Genomic DNA, 20,019 nt, shown 5'->3' with positions numbered 1-20,019 from the left:
CGGGATCTTCCTTTGCCGTCCTAATGAAAGGCATCAGCCCGGAACATTGACTGTTTTTATTTATTTCCATAGATGCTGTCTGACCTGCAGAGTTCCTCTAGCATTTTGTATGTGTTGCTTTGGATTTCCAGAATCTGCATAATTTCTCGTGTATATTATCCCTTAAAGGTTATTTAATAATTATAATGTGTTCCTTTTTTCGATCTGTTAATGAATGAAATATTTTGTGCCTTGTATCACTGCTGGTTTGCGCGGGGTGTTGGAGCGTGCGCAGATGATGCGGCCCGGCCGACTCTGAGTGACAGGTGAAACGCATGCGCAGGCGTTTTGTTGCCCGAGTGACAGGACAGCTGGGTGGGCGGACAATGATGGAGAACTGCTGAAAGTCGGCGTGAGCGACGAGCGCCTTCAGTTTTAGGGGGCGTTGGGGTGTGAGAGCAAAGTCGGACCTTGGTAGGTAGTGTGTTAAGAAAGGTAGGTGAGGAGGTAACCATTAGCTACCTGGTATCGTTGCCGGTCACCTGCGGCCGGTGGTCTGCTGTGCAGTTGAGTGCCATCCCCTCCCCCGGCGAGCGCGAGCGCGAGCACGAGCACGAGCACGAGCGGGCGGCGAGGCACAGTGACCTTGCTGCGAACGTGCTCGAGGAATCCTCAAGGTGGGAGCTGGGAAGCATCGCCCTGAAAAGGTCCAAGCGTATCGGCGTTCCCTTTGTCTGCTCTGCGCTTCTGGAGTTACACCACCGGTTAGTTTGGAAAGAGTGCATTCTTTTTATTGCGACATGCAGCCGCTGTGGTTGATGCGACCGAGGCGGATTTGGAATAGGCAATGATCTGCTTCGCAGAACGGTTACAAAATAAAATATTCCGTTCTCTGTTATGTTTTTTAAATGCATGTTTCCTGATTTTTTTTCGTGAAATGTATCCAGTTCCCGTTAATTTGCTGAAATAATGTTAAATAAATAACGAATACTTGCAGAAATCTCAGATTGAGGCAATGCAGTATGATGAATGATACGGAAGATCATTTGATGACGGTTTGAAGAAGGAAAGATGTAGGAACCAGAGCGGTTTTGGTTGAAAGGGATGGTGTTTTTGGATGGGATTTTTTTTTACATTTATTTGTTCAAAAGAAATAAATGACTCCAGTCAATATGGAAAATTCCGGATATAGTCTGTGTTTATTTCAGATTTCCAGCATCTATATTTACAAATAATATTTAGTAATATTTTAAATAGACTTGAAATTGAAATATCATCACGTGCATTTAGTGATGTTAATATTTTAATTTCGATGTTTTTTTAACAATTAAAATAATCCTTTCCGTTTAGTTTGAGCTAATTTTTATCTTTCAAAGATGTGTTTGTCTTAGGTCGCTAAATAGATTTTATTGCTGTGCTGATAAAGACGATGTTGAATATGTCAGTTTTCAAGAGTTAACCGGGGGAGAGATCTGGGTATAGGGGTATTTTTAACATTTTTGCAGTATTGGTTTAAAAGTATACAGATAAATTATGGTCACGAATGCTGTTAAAATGTAGATTTACCTATGTTATTAGGTAATGAACTACAAGAAAGATTCCATCTCAAAGTAACTAACTGTCTAGAAATTTGATTCTTTACTGCATGTATAGATCTACCTTTTTTAAATGGCACTTAAGGTGAACTTGCATAATCCACAAATGTGGGTTAGGTATAATTTATTTTAATGGCAAAGTTTAAAAAAAATTAGAATGCAATTAGAATAGAAGTTAATCAAACTTAACATGCTTTCTATTTAATATCGTAATAACATTGAAGTAAATGTATCAGTGCCATCAGCTTCTACAAGTAACACAAATTAAAAAATTAATAGAAACTATATATAACATGTTAGTTGCCATTTTCATGCCTATTTCTCCCTTTATTTTCTTAGTCCACAACATTCTTTGCGTAGTGACTCATGCTGCAGCACAGTTCTGTTGGTATTGGCCACCCCCCCCCCCCCCATATCATATTCTTCACTTGTGAGACCCTTTATGTAGCATAATCAGATAAAAATCCCCATTGGTCAAAGAAAGGGAAGAGAATGTACAACGCGGGCTGTGAATGACAATGGATAATTTACAGTGTAGCATAAAAAGAGCAAATATTTATGGTTTTTTTTACAATGGCTCCTGGTTAACAATAAGAATTGAGAATCCTTGCATTGATTCTGAGGACAGGTTTAGGATTTATCTGCTATCAGTAGCAGGGCAATAGAAAGTCCAGTTCTTACAGGGATCATGTTAATGTTATTTATTTCTGATATCTGGTGACTTTGCAAGAAGTGCACGCACAAGCATAAAATTATGACTAGATTGGCCAGTTTGAGCCTATTACTTCATGAACTCAATGCAGACAAGAAACTGAATTTATAATATTTCACCTTTGAAAAGGTAAATGGTAAATAAAACAAAGCCATATTACCCATTGAAAGGATTAATTTAATTGAAATATATCAATATTATGATTTGATAATTCGCTAAAAAACAGAATATTTTTATTTAGGGGGAAACCCCTGTTTAAGCTTCTAAGTCCTTTACTGGGAATCATAAAATTCATTGTGATTTTAAAAACCTAACTTTTAGCTTTGACATTAGTGACTGAATTTTTTTTTCTAATATGCAGAAACAAAAGGATTATGTTCTGTATCATTGGACACCTTATTCATCATTAAATTTGTATTTCAATGTACATGTTTTATGATTTTAGGATAGGGAGTTAAGCATATAGCATTAACTTGAGGGTGTTGATCTGAAGCATTATAAAGAAAATGTGTCACTATTTGTACTGTTTTTAAGTTGAATTTTGTATTTTCTAAAAGCTGTATTTTTTGAGACTTGATTATTTGGAAGTTAAATGAACAAGTTGATTTTAATATTCCATAATCTTTGAGGTAAGCAGATTTCTTTGCTTATCAGGAGCTTTTTCTTCTTTATTTCTCTGGGGTCAATCTTGGGAATTTCTAGAGGGTGTTAACTTTCTTCTGAAAACAATCTTATTATGTTGTATTGCAAAATCGGATATGTTTCTGTGACCCAGTCATTTTACCTTAATGACAGTTATAACAGTTTGTTCACTTCGTAGCATTGTTTTAATTCCCAATAATTATTTGATAGCAATTTGGAATAGCTGCATATGCTGAAAATCCAAACAACACACACAAAATGCTGGAGGAACTCAGCAGGCCAGGCAGCATCTAGGAAAAAGAGGAAGCAGTCAATGTTTCAGGCTGAAACCCAGTGTCTCTTTTGAGAATAAAAGTTTACTCTTTTCCATGGATGTTGCCTGGCCTGCTGACTTCCTCCAGCATTTTGTGTGTTAATTATATTAGTTAGTGTATTCAATTATACTCACTTCATTCTCTTGAGATGCAGTTTATGTTGCAGGAAACTGAACTCAGATTAGAAGTGCATTGGCATGATTAATTAAAATGAAGCTGTTCAAATAATTCTGATGCCTAACTTGTAAGTTAACCCAATGACATCAATAACGGTATTGATGCAGATTATGCTGAATTATTCAGAGAACCCAAGTAGATCCCTTTCTGATTGACTCATATTCACTTGAGCAACTGCAGCACAAAGATTTGGAACATCTTGGCTATAATCCACCATGAGTACCATACTGGCATGGTGATATGGGAATTGACTTTAATCCCATTGTTTACAGGGAGAAAGCTCAAACAGCATGACTACTTTCTGACCTGATAGCCAATAACCTTGCTTCAAGTGTATGCATGGGTGTTGTGCTGTGGTTGGCTAGACCACAATTTAAATCGCCCATTGATATTTATGAGAGTGAGCAATCAAAAAAGTGAATACTTGAAGGCATTTCCCTTTGTTGTTTGGAATCAGAGGAATAATGTTTTGAAACAACAATGAATAAATGAAACATATCACCACCAGCGCACACCCCACCCACCTATGCACTCTTTTTCCCCTCATGAAATGTAGATGACTTTCATGCATGAATCAGGAAAGAAATTACAAGTTTAAATACATTGCTATTTTGTATTCAACAATATTTGTGTGAATTTTTCAACATCTCATGGGCAGTTGCAGTTTCATGGTAAAAATCTGTTAAATGAGGTGGTTGGGTGGGGAGAGCTTGTAAAACTTGTATTCATTCCAATAAAGTTATCCTGTCTTATTAACATTATTAAACGGTTTTTGCATGAAACCCATGAAAGTGCTAGCAAGCTAATGGGATTAAAACCACACAAGCGTATAGGATGCAGGCATCCTGGAGTCTTAAAAGGTGTATCCAAGAGGATATATGTGTTGTTAGTTGTCTTCCGAAATTTCCAGAGAGATGGAAGAGGATTCAAAAACCATAATTCAAGACCGGAGAGAAACAGAGCAGGAAACTATGGATCAGTTAGTTTAATATCATTATTACAGACTTAGGGGGAGTTCCTCCATATAACCACGAAACTATCTGATCATCACAAAGGCTTTACAAGTCGACTAATGTCTTTCAAGAAAGAACATAAACAGGAGTGGGTTCATCAAAGCCTCATCAATATGGGATTTAGAGGAGCAAATTTGTAGAGAGATCACATTCTGTTGCAAGAAATAAGGTTGTTATAGTAGGTGACTTTCCACATTGGCTGGGACTAACATACTGTAAAGGGGCTGTGTGGGATAACATTTGTCGAATGTGTTCATGAGCATTTCTGTAATGAATATACAGAGGTCCAATAGAGGGAGTGCAGTACTAGATCCTCCAATAAGAGATCTTCCAATAGAAGTTTTTGCAGCGGATCATTTTGTATCTAGTAATCATAACGCATAAATTTTATAATAATTTTGGAGAAGGATGGGTCTCCACAGTATATCTAGAGGTTTTCAAATGTTTTAGGTGACAAACCAAATCTCCCCAAATGAAATATAGCTGCTCTCTTGCCTTCTTTATTGTTGCATCGATATATTGGAACTGGGTTAGATCCTCAGAGATCAATAACTAGAATACTAAATTGAAAATGTCAGAAGTTGAATGGCCTGATATCATGGCTATAACTTTAAATCATAGGATTACAGATTGAGAAACCAAATTATAATGGGCAGACAACAAAGATTACAACACTGAAGAGGCATTTGGCCCTTCAAGTCTACGCTGGTCCCCATACCTACAAACTGATTGAGAGCAATCAAGCTGGTCCTCATACCCTACATATTGTTCCAATCCACTTAGAATTCCACAAGTGAATCTGCCTCAATCCCATGCATTCAAGAATTTACTCACTTGCTACATATGACTAATATCCACGGTGTGTGAACGATTTTGCTGGTTGTGTGAAAATTGCTCAAAAGTACTGTATATGACACGTGTATTCTTAGCACAATCCTTTAAATAAGCAATTTATATGTCATCTTTTAAATAACAATGTTTTACATTAATTCTGTTGTATTTTAAAACTAAACCACATTAATATAAAATACACAGAAATAAATCAAATGAAAGTACCTGATCTTCAAAGATTTTGCTGGTAATCATCCTAAAACTGCAATGCCCTATATACAAAAATAAATAAATTAAAAATATATTCCAAATAAATTTCTCCATTTAAGCTCATCTTCACAAAAACAAAATAAGTGGATAGGCATAGCTCAAATACCATCTGTAAAGTTGCTGACAATACAACCATTATTGGTAGAATCTCAGGTGGTGATGAGAGGGCATACAGAAGTGAGATATGCCAACTAGTGGAGTGGTACCACAGCAAAAACCTGGCACTCAACATCAGTAAGACAAAAGAGCTGATTGTGGACTTTAGGAAGGGCAAGACAAAGGAACACATCAATTCTCATAGAGGGATCAGAAGTGGAGAGAGTGAGCAGCTTCAAGTTCCTGGTTATCAAGATCTCTGAGGAACTAACCTGGTCCCAACATATCGATGTAGTTATAAAGAAGGCAGGACAGCAGCTATTCTTTATTAGGAGTTTGAAGATATTTGGCATGTCAACAAATACACTCAGAAACTTCTATAATTGTACCGTGGAGAGCATTCTGACAGGCTGCATCACTGGCTGGTACGGAGGGGCTACTGCTCAGGACCAGAAGAAGTTGCAGAAGGTTGTAAATCTAGTCAGCTCCATCTTGGGTACTAGCCTGCAAAGTACCTGCCTCAGAAAGGCATCCTTCATTAAGGATCATTAAGGATCTCCAGCACCCAGGGCATGCTCTTTTCTCACTGTTACCATCAGGTAGGAGGTACAGAAGCCTGAAGACACACACTCAGCGATTCAGGAACAGCTTCCCTTCCACCATCTGATTCCTAAATGGACATTGAATCTTTGGACTCTACCTGTTTTTGCACATTTTTAATCTGTTCAATATATGCAATTGATTTACTTGTTTATTATTATTATTGTTTTATTTATTTATTTTTCTCCACTAGATTATGTATTGCATTGAACTGCTGCTAAGTTAACAAATTTCACGTCACATGCCGGTGATAATAAACCTGATTCTGAGTCTGTGATTTTAGCTGGTTGCGTGACAATTCCAGATACTGAATAAATGATCGTACTGTCATTTTTAAAAAAGACACTTTTTTGTTTGTCAATTGTTTTCATTATGTATCTCCTTGGTCTTGGCCTTTCTGTCAATAGAAACATTTCTATCCCACTTATTTTAAATACTTTCTATCAAGTTTCCATGCAAACTTGTTTGTTTTAAGGAGAACAATCTTAGTTTTTCTAGTCCATCCAAATAAATAAAGTTTCTTATTTCTGGCATCATTTTAGTAAATCTATTCTAGACCCTCCCCAGAGTCTTCATATTTTTCCTAAAGTATGCCCACATCTTTATCCAAGCTGGCAGTGCGACGCAGCTTGCAGCGGCCACTCCGGAGCTGATTATCTGTTATTTGTGAAGCGGGGTGCCGTGCGCAGTTATAATCGGATGAAAAACGGACGTGGGAGCACTGAGGAACATGTGGAAATCTCCAGGAAGACCTTCTTCGTTGCTGCTGCTGTGAGGTCCGGGTCTCTGCTGGGAAGAACAGGCCCCAGTCAACGGCTGTTGGTGGGGGCGTCTTAATACGCTCGGCAGAGGATGGTGCTCAGAGCAGCTGTGCCGGAGGGCATGGTCGGAGGCTCTGAGGTTCGACGGACTCGGAGTCCACTGCAGTCGGAGCGCTTTCACTGTGTGCTGTGTCTGCGAGGCTGGGTTCGACGGAGCTTTCATTGTGTGCTGCGTCTGAGGCTGAGTCGGGCGGCGCCGTGGAAGTCCATAGCAGGGGTATTCCCTTCAGCTGCCTGCGTGGGATGACGAGTCTATCGGGATCCTGAGGACCTGTGGAAACTGTGTGGTGATTTCTTTTGAACTTATAGTCTTTTAACATCTTTGGACTATTTTTTCTGTGCCCATGGTCTGTTTTTTTTTATCAATTATGCTATTGTTTGCACTGTTTTAACTATGTGGTTTTGTGCAGGTCTTGGAGCCTTAGTTTTTGGTCTTATTTCGTCTGGTGGGATTGGAGCTCCTTTCCAGGGAACGCGCTAAGATGGTAGCGCGATATTAATACGCAGCAGCCTCTCCGGACTCTGGATTGGGGATTGTCAAACGTTATGTGGATTTTCTGGTGGTGTCCATTTTGTCATGTGTTTTTGTGATATCATTCTGGAGGAACGTTGTCTCATTTTTTAACTGCATTGCATTTGTGGTTTCTAAATGACAATAAATTGAATCTAAATCTTACTGCAGTTTTGTTTGAACTAGTGTTTTTTAAAGTTTTACATTGTTTTCCTCACTCTGCCATTATTTGCAAAGCTTAGGATATCTTTTGTATTTTTATTTACTTTCAGCCTATCCTATTTTCAAAATGCTGTACATGTATACCCCAGTTTTCTGATCTTATATCATTTTTAGCATTCTAGTTTCAATTGCATTTCATTCTTCTGGCAAAAAATGTAACATTGCCTATTTCTTTGTGTTGAATTTTATCTGCCATTAATTTGCCCATACTGCCAATATATCTACAGTTTATTTTTTTGAAATTAGTCCTTATTGTTATTCTCCTTGCAATTCATTGCAATTCCAGTTTTCATCACATCTGAATATTTGAAGAATTGTCCTGTACATCTAAAACAATATATATTCAGAAAATAGTGGTCCTTGGCAATCTCCATTGTTCATTTTACTGAAAAATACCCTTAACTTTTAGAAACTATTGAATTGTACAGCTTCAGGTAGCTCAATTCTCTCAGAATCGGCATTTCTGTTACAAGTCATATCTCTGTAAAATTAGCTCAGTTCTTTGCTCTCCGTTAGCACAGCCAGACCTGCTGGGAATGTGCCATAGCCCTGCAATTCACAGATTAGAAATGTCTTTGTTTTCTTACTCACTGTCTGCATTTTACTGCTTTCATTCATTTTCTCTATCTGTCCTATTAACCCATTGATTTAGCTCCATGGTTACATTAAATCAGAGACATGCTCTTTGTCCCTCATCCGTACCCCACCTCTGCAACTTAAAATATATTTGTTTTTGTCAGTTCTAATGAAAGGTCTTCAACTTGCAGCATTAATCCTGTTTTTCTTCCACAGAAGCTGTATGATTTGTCAAGACTATCCAAAATTTTCAGTTTTCCAACACTTTTAATTTTAATTCCAGCAGTCTTTTAATTTTGTTTCACCATTCCACACTGTGTTCTTGTTAGTCAATTTTCTAGCTATACAACTACAGCCCCTTTTATTCCATTGTCTTCGATCTTGCAATAATATATCAACATTAATAATTAACAGAAAATAATGGGAATAAATCAGTAATTTATAAATTGGCAATCAGTAACAACTAGGTTGTAATAGGAATTGATAAGATAACCTCAATAATTTGCAATCTATATTGATGACTTGGGGGATGAGACCAGGTGTACTATAGTCAAATTTGAAGATGATAGAAAAATAGATGGGTTAACAAGTTCCAAAGGTAACACAACAAACCTGCAAAATGATATAGACAGGCTAGGTAAGTGGGTAAAAAGTTGGAAGATAGGAATAGAATAAGATTAAAAAGTATTGGGACACAAAGCAATTTGGGATTCATAGTATATGAAACAGAATATTATTAGGAAGGCCAATGGAATGGTGCCATTTATTGTAAGATCTATGTGAGAGGAAGTAGGGTACTTTTGAAGCAAGGTTCTGGTGAGACCACTTCTGGCATGGCATATGATAGTGATCACTATATTTAGGGAAGAATATGTGTGCATTGAAAGAGGATAGAGAAGGTTCAATAAATCATTTGCTGAGATGAAAGGGTAGATGATTGGTGAAATGTTGAGCAAGTTGGTTTTAATCTCACTATAGTACAAAAAATCAGAAATTATTTTATGAGGATTGTTAGGATGGGTGTTAAAAGGCCAATTCCCCCTGTTGGGGTTATCCAAATCTAGGGGCATAGTTTAAAAATAAGGGTTTGCCTAATTTGGGCATGATTTTTTTTCACCGGTGGATATGATTCTTTGTAATTCTGTACTCAAGAGTTGTGGAGACAATTATTGAAGACATATAAGGTGAAGATTGATAGATACTTTATTACAAAGGACTCATGGAGAGATAGGAAAGAAATGTTGAGGATAAGGTTGGATTAGTCACTGTCCCAATGAAAAGCAGAAAGGACTTGAGCTATTTGGCATATTTCTATTCCTGCTTCTTATGTTTTTGATGATAATCCTAATATGTAACAATTATGAAATGCGCTTTGGAAGTCCATATATCACATCAGCTACATTTCACTCATTGACCTTCTCACTTTGAGCAGCCAGTAAATTCATTCCTTAGATCATTGCCCAGGAAACTAGTTTAATTTACTAACAACAAGCATATTGAAACATACCTGGAACAGCTTGGCAGTCAAACACAGTTTTGCATAGATACCCAAAATGCTGAAGGAACTCATCAGGCCAGGCATAGAGTTTACTCATTTCCAAAGATGCTGCCTTGCCTGCTGAGTTCCTGCAGCATTTTGTGTGTGTAGTTTGGATTTCCAGCATCTGCAGTTTTTCTCATTTTTGCATAGATTTTAAAATTTAGTTACTTGCTGACCTGTAACCTAACCCATCAATCCACATTATCTCTCAAACTTCAAACATTGACAACATTCTGACCGTCTGTAATTAAATCCCCTGTCCTAAATTAGATGCCATTTTGCATGCTCTATGTGGGAAGGAATGTGTGTAATGGCCATTCAGCAGTGCACTTTGCCTTGAGCTAGAAATAGTGCTCAGTTTTGCTACATGCATTGACCTTTCAGCTTGTATTTTCTAACGTGGGTTAAATTTCAAGCCCTTGTGCCTTTGAATTAAGGTAACCATCACAAATATTCACTCAACAGTCTTATCAGTGAAACTAGCAGCAAGCTAAAGATGACGATACAAGGAGGATTGGCTTAAAGTTTGGCCAAAAAGGCATTTGAAGGAACTCCTTCAAGAAAGAGTGGTAGAAAAAGTTGTAATGAAATCCTACAAACTGTAGGTTGTCCATATATCCAGTATCTAATGTTAGGCAAATTATAAAGGATTTAACTAGATGAATTTGTGAACCAAAATTGTACTTTTATTTTTTCATAGATTGTTGGGGGTAAATATTCTTCTGTGAAATCATGGATGCAGTTGTACACCTCATTAATGATTCCCTGGAATTCTATCGATGGAGCCTCACCATTGCAGGTATTTATATTCTGTCCATGGTATTTTTAGATTACTATGGTGCTGAAGTGTTCAGTGTTTGCACTAAGGATATGTTTGTATTAATTCATTGTTTCTGTGTCCACGCTGACTGGTTTGGATAATATTTTTATATAGTTCCAATCTTTCTTTAAACGTTTTGCTCAGAGGTTTATGTCTGAACTGTGGTGCTAAATTGCTATCCAACCATATCAGCCTAAGACCATAGGACACATGAACATGTTTTACCCTGCTACTGTTCAGAGGCAAGATATTAATACAAGGACATGATTGTACCTTTGAGATGGATTTCAAGGCAGTAATCTATACTTGCCAAAGGATGCGATTTTAGTTTTTGCGAGACTGCGCAGGCACGTGACATCCAGTGGGCAGCATTTGGAGCAGGCAGTGGAGTGAGAGGCAGCAGAGTGGTAGGGCTTTGGCTCAACGGGCTTAGGCGCTAACAAGACGAGGCAAGGTAGGTTTAACTGTGTTAATTGCGAAAAGGAGGAAGTATGTGTGTGAGGCCGGTTTTCTGTGCTTCGTTTCAGATGTGGGAGGTCCTGGAGTCTCCCAGCCTCCCGGACAGCCATATCTGCACCTGGTGTGTCGAGCTGCAGCTCCTGAGGGACCGAGTTCAGGAACTGGAGATGCAGCTCGATGACCTTTGCCTGGTCAAGGAAAGTGAGGAAGTGATAGAAAGGAGTTATAGGCAAGTTGTCACACCAGGGCCACGGGAGACAGACAAGTGGATCACAGTCAGCAGGGGGAAGGGGAAGAGTCAGGTACTAGAGAGTACCCTGTGGCTGTACCCCTTGACAATAAGTACTCCTGTTTGAGTAGTGTTGGAGGGGGACAGCCGACCTGGGGGAAGTGGCAGTGGCCATGCCTCTGGCACAGAGTCTGGCCCTGTGGCTCAAAGGGTAGGGAAGGGAAGAGGAAGGCAGTAGTGATAGGGGACTCTATAGTTAGGGGGTCAGACAGGTGATTCTGTGGATGCAAGAAAGAAACTTGGATGGTAGTTTGCCTCCCAGGTGCCAGGGTCCGGGATGTTTCGGATCACGTCCAAGATATCCTGTGGTGGGAGGGAGAACTGCTAGAGGTCATGGTACATATTGGTACCAATGACATAGGTAGGAAAAGGAAAGAGGTCCTGAAAACAGACTACAGGGAGTTAGGAAGGAAGTTGAGAAGCAGGATCGCAAAGGTAGTAATCTCAGGATTACTGCCTGTGCCACGCAATAGCGAGAATATGAATAGAATGAGGTGGAGGGTAAATACGTGGCTGAGGGATTGGATCAAGAGGCAGGGATTCAGATTTCTGGATCATTGGGACCTTTTTGGGGGCAGGAGTGACCTGTACAAAAAGGACTTGTTGCACTTGAATTGCAGGGGGACCAATATCCTGGTGGGGAGGTTTGCGAAGGCTACTGCGGGAGAGTTTAAACTAGAATTGTTGGGAGGTGGGAACTGAACTGAAGAGACTGGGGAAGAGGAGGATGGCTCACAAATAGAAAAAGCTTGTAGACAATGGAGAGTGAGGATTATCAGGTGATAGAGAAGGGGTATGCTCAGACCGAAGGTTTGAGATGTGTCTATTTTAACACAAGGAGTGTTGTGAACAAAGCGGATGAGCTTAGAGCATGGATCAGTACTTGGAAATTTGATGTGGTGGTCATTACAGAGACTTGGATGGCTCAGGGACAGGAATGCCTGTCAAGTGCCGGGTTTTAGATGTTTGAGAAAGGACAGGGAGGGAGGCAAAAAAAGGTGGGGGCATTGCACTGTTGATCAGAGATAGTGTCATGGCTGCAGAAAAGGTGGATGCCATGGAAGGATTGTCTACGGCGTCTCCATGGGTGGAGGTAAGGAACAGGAAGGGGTCAACAAATTTACTGGGTACTTTTTATAGGCCGCCCAATAGTAACTGTAATATCAAGGAGCAGATAGGGAAACAGATCCTGGAAAGCTGTAATAGTAACAGAGTTGTCGTGATGAGAGATTTTAATTTCCCAAATATTGATTGGCATGTCCCAAGAGCAAGGGGTTTAGATGGGGTGGAGTTTGTTAGATATGTTCAGGAAAGTTTCTAGATACAAAATGTAGATAAGCCTACAAGAGGAGAGGCTGTACTTGATCTGGTATTGGGAAATGAACCTGGTCAGGTGTCAGAGCTCTCAGTGGGAGAGCATTGTGGAGATAGTGATCATAATTCTGTCTCCTTTCCAATAGCATTGGTGAGAGATAGGAACAGACAAGTTAGGGAAGTGCTTAATTGGAGTAAGGGGGAATTATGAGGCTATCAGGCAGGATATTGAAGGCTTAAATTGGAAACAGATGTTCTCAGGGAAAGGTACAGAAGAAATGTGGCAAATATTCAGGGGATATTTGTGTGGAGTGCTGAATAGGTATGTTCCGATGAGACAGAAGTTATGGGAGGGTACAGGAACTGTGGTATATAAAGGCTGTAATAAATCTGGTTAAAAAGAAAAGAACAGCTTACAAAAGGTTCAGAGAGCTAGGTGATGTTAGAGATCTAGAAGATTATAAGGCTAATAGGAAGCAGCTTTAGAAGGAAATTAGGAGAGCCAAAGGGGCCATGAGAAGGCCTTGGCGGGCAAGATTAAGGAAAACACCAAGGCATTCTACAAGTATGTGAAGAGCAAGAGGATAAGACGTGAAAGAATAGGACCTATTAAGTGTGTCAGTGGGAAAGTGTGTATGGAACCGGAGGAAATAGCAGTAGTATTTAATGAATACTTCAGTATTCACTGTGGAAAAGGATCTTGGTGATTGTAGTGCTGACTTGCAGCTGACTGAAAAGCTTGAGCATGTAGATATTAAGGAAGAGGATGTGCTGGAGCTTTTGGAAAGCATCAAGTTGGGTAAGTCGCCAAGACCAGATGAGATATACCCCAGGCTACTGTGGGAGGCAAGGGAAGAGATTGTTGAGCCTCTGGCGATGATCTTTGCATCATCAATGGGGATGGGAGAGGTTCCAGAGGATAGGAAGGTTGCGGATGTTGTTCCTTTATTAAGAAAGGGAGTAGAGATAGCCCAGGAACTTATAGACCAGTGAGTCTTACCTCAGTAGTTGGTAAGTTGATGGAGAAGATCCTGAGAGGCAGGATTTATGAACATTTGGAGAGGTATAAAATGATTAGAAGTAGTCAGCATGGCTTTGTCAAGAGCAGGTTGTTCCCTATGAGCCTGATTGAATTTTTTGAGGATGTGACTAAACACATTGATGAAGGAAGAGGAGTAGATGTTATGTATATGGATTTCAGCAAGGCATTTCATAAGGTACCCCATGCAAGGCTTATTGAGAAAGTAAGGAGGCATGGGATCCAAGGGACATTGCTTTGTGGATGTAGAACTGGCTTGCCCACAGAAGGCAAAGAGTGATTGTAGACGGGTCATATTCTGCATAGAGGTTGGTCACCAGTGGTGTGCCTCAGGGATCTGCTCTTGGACCCTTACTCTTTGTGATTTTTATAAATGACCTGGATGAGGAAGTGGAGGGATGGGTTAGTAAGTTTGCTGATGACACAAAGGTTGGGGGTGTTGTGGATAGTGTGGAGGGCTGTCAGAGGTTACGGTGGGACATTGATAAGATGCAAAACTGGGCAGAGAAGTGGCAAATGAAGTTCAACCCAGATAAGTGTGAAGTGGTTCATTTTGGTGGGTCAAGTATGATGGCAGAATATATTATTAATGGTAAGACTCTTAGCAGTTTGGAGGATCAGAGGGATCTTGGGGTCCGAGTCCATAGGACACTCAAAGCAGCGGCACAAATCGACTAAGAAGGCATTTGGTGTATTTGCCTTCATCAATCGTGAAATTGAATTTAGGAGCCAAGAGGTAATGTTGTAACTATATAGGACCCTGGTCAGACCCCACTTAGAGTACTGTGCTCAGTTCTGGTCGCCTCACTACAGGAAGGATGTGGAAGGCATAGAAAGGGTGCAGAGGAGATTTACAAGGATGTTGCCTGGATTGGGGAGCATGCCTTATGAGAATAGGTTGAGTAAACGTGGCCTTTTCTTCTTGGAGCAACAGAGGATGAGAGGTGACCTGATAAAGGTGTATAAGGTGATGAGAGGTGTTGATTGTGTGGATATTCAGATGCTTTTTCCCAGGGCTGAAATGGTTGCCACAAGAGGACACAGGTTTAAGGTGCTGCGGAGTAGGTACAGAGGAGATGTCAGGGGTAAGTTTTTTACTCAGAGAGTGGTGAGTGTGTGGAATGGGCTGCCGGCAACGATGGTGGAGGCAGATACATAGAACATAGAATAGTACAGCACAGTACAGGCCCTTTGGCCCACAGTGTTCTGCCGACCCTTAAACCCTGCCTCCCATATAACCCCATATACCTGTCTTTTAGTCTCTTAAATTTCACTAGTGTATCTGCCTCTACCATTAACTCAGGCAGCGCATTCCACGTACCCACCACTCTCTGAGTAATAAACCTTCCTCTAATATCCCCCTTGAACTTCCCACCCCTTACCTTAAAGCCATGTCCTATTGTATTGAGCAGTGGTGCCCTGGGGAAGAGGCACTGGCTGTCCACTCTATCTATTCCTCTTAATATCTTATATACCTCTATCATGTCTCCTCTCATCCTTCTTCTCTCCAAAGAGTAAAGACCTAGCTCCCTTAATCTCTGATCATAATGCACACCCTCTAAACCAGGCAGCATCCTGGTAAATCTCCTCAGTACCCTTTTCCAAAGCTTCCACATCCTTCCTATAGTGAGGCGACCAGAACTGGACACAGTACTCCAAGTGTGGCCTAACCAGAGTTTTATAGAGCTGCATCATTATCTCACGACTCTTAAACTCTATCCCTTGACTTATGAAAGCTAACACCCGATGAGCTTTTTTAACTACCTTGTCTACCTGTGAAACAACTTTCAGGGATCTGTGGATATGTACCCCCAGATCCCTCTGCTCCTCCACACTCTCATGTATCCTGCCATTATATCCTGCCATTTACTTTGTACTCTGCCTTGGATTTTGTCCTTCCAAAGTGTACCACCTCACACTTCTCTGGGTTGAACTCCATCTGCCACTTCTCAGCCCACTTCTGCATCCTATCAATGTCTCTCTGCAATCTTCGACAATCCTCAATACTATCCACGACACCAGCAACCTTTGTGTCGTCTGCAAACTTGCTAACCCACACTTCTACCCCCTATCCAGGTCATTAATAAAAATCACAAAAATTAGAGGTCCTAGAACCAATCCATGTGGGACACCACTAGTCACAACCCCCTCCAATCCGAATGTACTCCCTCCATCACGACCTTCTGCATTCTGCAAACAAGCCAATTCTGAATCTACGTGCCCAACCTTCCCTGGATCCCATGCCTTCTGACTTCCTGAATAAGCCTATCGTGTGGAACCTTGTCACATACCTTACTAAAATTCATGTTGATCAAGTCCTCTGCACTACCTTCATCTATATACCTGGTCACCATCTCAAAGAACTCTATCAGGTTTGTTAGAAACAATCTGCCCTTTACAAAGCCATGCTGACTGTCCCTGATCAGACTATGATTCTCTAAATGCCCATAGATCCTATCTCTAAGAATCTTTAACAACAGCTTTCCCACCACAGACGTAAGGCTCACTGGTTTATAATTACCCGGACTATCCCTACTACCTTTTTTGAACAAGGGGACAACATTCACCTCCCTCCAATCCTTTGGTACCATTCCCGTGGACAACGAGGACATAAAGATCCTAGCCAGAAGCTCAGCAATCTCTTCCCTCACTTCGTGGAGTAGCCTGGGGAATATTCTGTCAGGCCCCAGGGACTTATTCATCCTGATGTATTTTAACAACTCCAGCACCTCCTCTCCCTTAATATCAACATGCTCCAGAACATCAAACTCACTCATATTGTCCTCACCATCATCAAGTTCCCTCTCATCGGTGAATACTGAAGAGAAGTATTAGTTGAGGACCTCGCTCACTTCCATAGCCTCCAGGCACATCTTCCCACCTTTATCTCTAATCAGTCCTACCTTCACTCCTGTCATTCTTTTGTTCTTCATATAATTGAAGAATGCTTTGAGGTTTTTCTTTACTCACCAAGGCCTTCTCATGCCCCCTTCTTGCTCTCCTCAGCCCCTTCTTAAGCTCCTTTCTTGCTACCCTATATTCCTCAATAGACCCATCTGATCCTTGCTTCCTAAACCTCACGTATGCTGCCTTCTTCCATCTGACTAGATTTTCCACCTCACTTGTCACCCATGGTTCCTTCACCCTATCATTCTTTATCTTCCTCACCAGGACAAATTTATCCCTAACATCCTGCAAAAGATCCCTAAACATTGACCACGTGCCTGTAGTACATTTCCCTGCAAAAACATCATCCCAATTCACATCTGCAAGTTCTAGCCTTATAGCCTCATAATTTGCCCTTCCCCGATTAAAAATGTTCCTGTCCTCTTTGACTCTATTCTTTTCCATGATAATGCTAAAGGCCAGGGAGTGGTGGTCACTGTCCCCCAGATGCTCACCCACTGATAGATCTGTGACCTGACCTGGTTTGTTACCTAATACAAGATCTAGTATGTCATTCCCTCAGTCAGCCTGTCAACATACTGTGACTGGAATCTGTCCTGGACACACATAAACTTTGCCCCGTCTAAACCATTGGAGCTAATCAGGTGCCAATCAATATTAGGGAAGTTAATGTCACCCATGATAACAACCCTGTTATTTTTCCACCTTTCCAAAATCTGCCTCCCAATCTGCTTCTTGGTATCTCTGCTGCTAACAGGGGCCCTATAGCATACTCCCAATAGGGTAACTGCTCCCTTCCTGTTCCTGATTTCCACCCATATGACTCAAAAGAGGATCCTGTTAAATTATCCACCCTTTCTGTAGCTGTAATAGTATCCCTGACCAGTAATGCCACCCCTTCTCCCCTCCCCCCCCCCCCCACCCCTTTTAAAGGACTGAAATCCAGGAATATTGAGAATCCATTCCCGCCCTGGTGCCAGCCAAGTCTTTGTAATGGCCACTACATCATAATTCCATGTATGTATCTAAGCTCTCAGTTCATCATCTTTGTTCCTGATGCTTCTTGCATTGAAGTACATGTACTTTAGCCTTTCTACCTTACTACCGTTACACCCTTTATTCTGCTTCTCTTTCCTCAAAGCCTCTCTATATGTTAGATCTGGTTTTACTCCATGCACTTCTTCCATTTCTCTATCGCTTCAGGTCACATCCCCTTGCAAATTAGTTTAAACCCTCCTGAACCATGCTAGCATGCCTACCTGCAAGGATATTGCTCCCCCTTGAGTTCAGGTGCAACCCATCCAATCTGTACAGGTCCCATCTTCCCCAGAAGAGATCCCAATGATCCAAAAATCTAAAACCCTGCCCCCTGCACCAACTCCTCAGCCACGCATTCAACTGCCATCTCCTCCAATTCTTACCATCACTATCACGTAGCACTGGAGGCAACAAACCATGCGGGTGTCCTTCTCACATTCACAAAATCTCCTGTCTGCACCCCTGGCTATAGAGTCCTCAATAACGAAAGATCTCCTCTTCTCCGTCCCACCCTTCTGCACCACAGGGTCAGACAGTTCCGGAGGCCCTGCCACCATGGCTTACCCCTGGTCGGTCATCCCCGCCAACAATATCCAGGTCAGTACACTTATTATTTCCAGGGAATGGCTACAGGGGTGCTCTGCACTACCTGTCTACTCACTTTCACTTTCTCCCCTCTGACTGTCATCCAATGACCTACTTCCGAAAGCCTAGGTGTGACTACCTCCCTATAGCTCTCATATATGACTGCTTCATTCTCCCTTATGAGTTAAAGGTCATCCAGCTGCTGCTCCAGATTCCTTACACCGTCTTCTATATCGCCCAGCCGCATGCACTTCTGGCAGATGTGACTCTGCGGGAGAGCAGAGATCCCCCAAGACTACCACATATCACATGAGAGGCACATCACCATCTCAGGAGGCATTGTAAAGCCTAACTGGGAACAAGCTCGTCCTTCGCCTCTTAAGTCAAAGCCTCAAAGCTCCACTCCTTCACTGGCCTCTCACTCACTGGTCGCTTTCCACGAAACGATAGGGTCTTTTAAGAGATTTTTAGATAGGTACATGGAGCTTAGTAAAATAGAGGGTATAGGTAAGCCTAGTAATTTCTAAGGTAGGGACATGTTTAGCACAACTTTGTGGTGTTATGAAATCCCGTAACTGGATCACTTAACAGCAAAGATAGAGAGGTCCGTTGAAGTCTGATGGTACTATTTTTAAAAGTCTTTATTTATAAAGAGGCACAAAAATAAGATTAATACAAACATTCAGATAATATACGTCATCACTGCTCAATCTCATAGCGCGGGTCTAATAATAACCATCGATAAGAAACAGCTCGATCGTTTGTCTAGGGGGTAATATATTGTCCAATGGAAACATAAAAGTCACTCAGTTCCTGCAGCTTCAGCCTTTTGGGGACCGCTGGGTTTTCACTTGTTGGAGAGAGAGAGAGATTGGTGAGAAAAGGAACTTGCCTGGGTCTTTTATGAAGCAAATCCGTTGAATCAGGGGAGCGGGCTTCCCCGTTGTTAGCTAAAAGCTGGTTTCCGTCTTCCAGCCACGGAATTGAATGCACTTGGCTACCTTCAAATGGCTTCCCGCTACTACAGGATCGTTAGCGTTTCTTTTGGTGCGTCTAAAGGGGTTGTTCCCCCAGACCGTCTTTTATACTTCCTCATGGGGTCTCAGATGTCAATCAGGTTGGGATGATGCAATCTCTCTCTCAACCAGCCCACTTTGCCCGAGGGCTTGCACGTAACATAGTCCCCAATCCACAAACGTGGTCTCCAGGAGACAATGGTCAATGTCACGTTAATTTGCATCACCAGTGGAACGAGGCATCCGGCACGTCTCTCTCTCTCTCCCATTTCCTGGGTCTACTGACCCCCCCCCCCAACTAGTGCTCTTGCGATTCTCACAAAGGAGGGGGCTGCGCACATAACAGTGGGCTGAAGGGCCTGTATTGTGCTGTAGGTTTTCTATGTTTCTATGAAATCTGTAATGATTGAATATCTATGTGTTGTGTATTGCGTGAGTGAATAATAATAGAAATGATACAATTTTTAATATTTTTTTTTCTAAATGGGAATAGTTAATGAAGAGTTAGAATAGTTACTCTAGACCAGTGGTTCCCAACCTGAGGGTCTGTTATGTCCTTGATTAATGGTAAGGATCCGTGGCTTTAAAAAAAGGGTTGAGAACCCCTGCTCTTGATCAACGATTTGAAGTTATTGGAGGCTTTTGAGAACAGG

General features: G+C 41.2%; 1 protein-coding gene across 3 annotated transcripts in view; it reads left to right on the top strand.

The window, feature by feature from the left end:
• The first annotated feature begins 365 nt into the window (after window positions 1-365).
• The window catches only part of elovl4a (ELOVL fatty acid elongase 4a), a 60,621-nt gene continuing 40,967 nt past the window's right edge, over window positions 366-20,019 (top strand). Inside the window, exons 1-3 of one of the 3 annotated variants that reach the window (XM_059982367.1) lie at window positions 366-743; window positions 10,600-10,698; window positions 18,292-18,362. In XM_059982367.1, coding sequence (XP_059838350.1) covers window positions 10,679-10,698; window positions 18,292-18,362 — 91 coding nt within the window. In that variant the 5' untranslated portion in view covers window positions 366-743; window positions 10,600-10,678. The remainder of the gene's footprint in view (window positions 744-10,599; window positions 10,699-18,291; window positions 18,363-20,019) is intronic. The other 2 variants (XM_059982368.1, XM_059982369.1) reach the window with 2 other exon arrangements.

This window comes from Hypanus sabinus, chromosome 10, assembly GCF_030144855.1.
Source record: "Hypanus sabinus isolate sHypSab1 chromosome 10, sHypSab1.hap1, whole genome shotgun sequence".
Classification (NCBI taxonomy): domain Eukaryota; kingdom Metazoa; phylum Chordata; class Chondrichthyes; order Myliobatiformes; family Dasyatidae; genus Hypanus; species Hypanus sabinus.
This window is presented reverse-complemented; position numbering and strand designations above follow the sequence as displayed.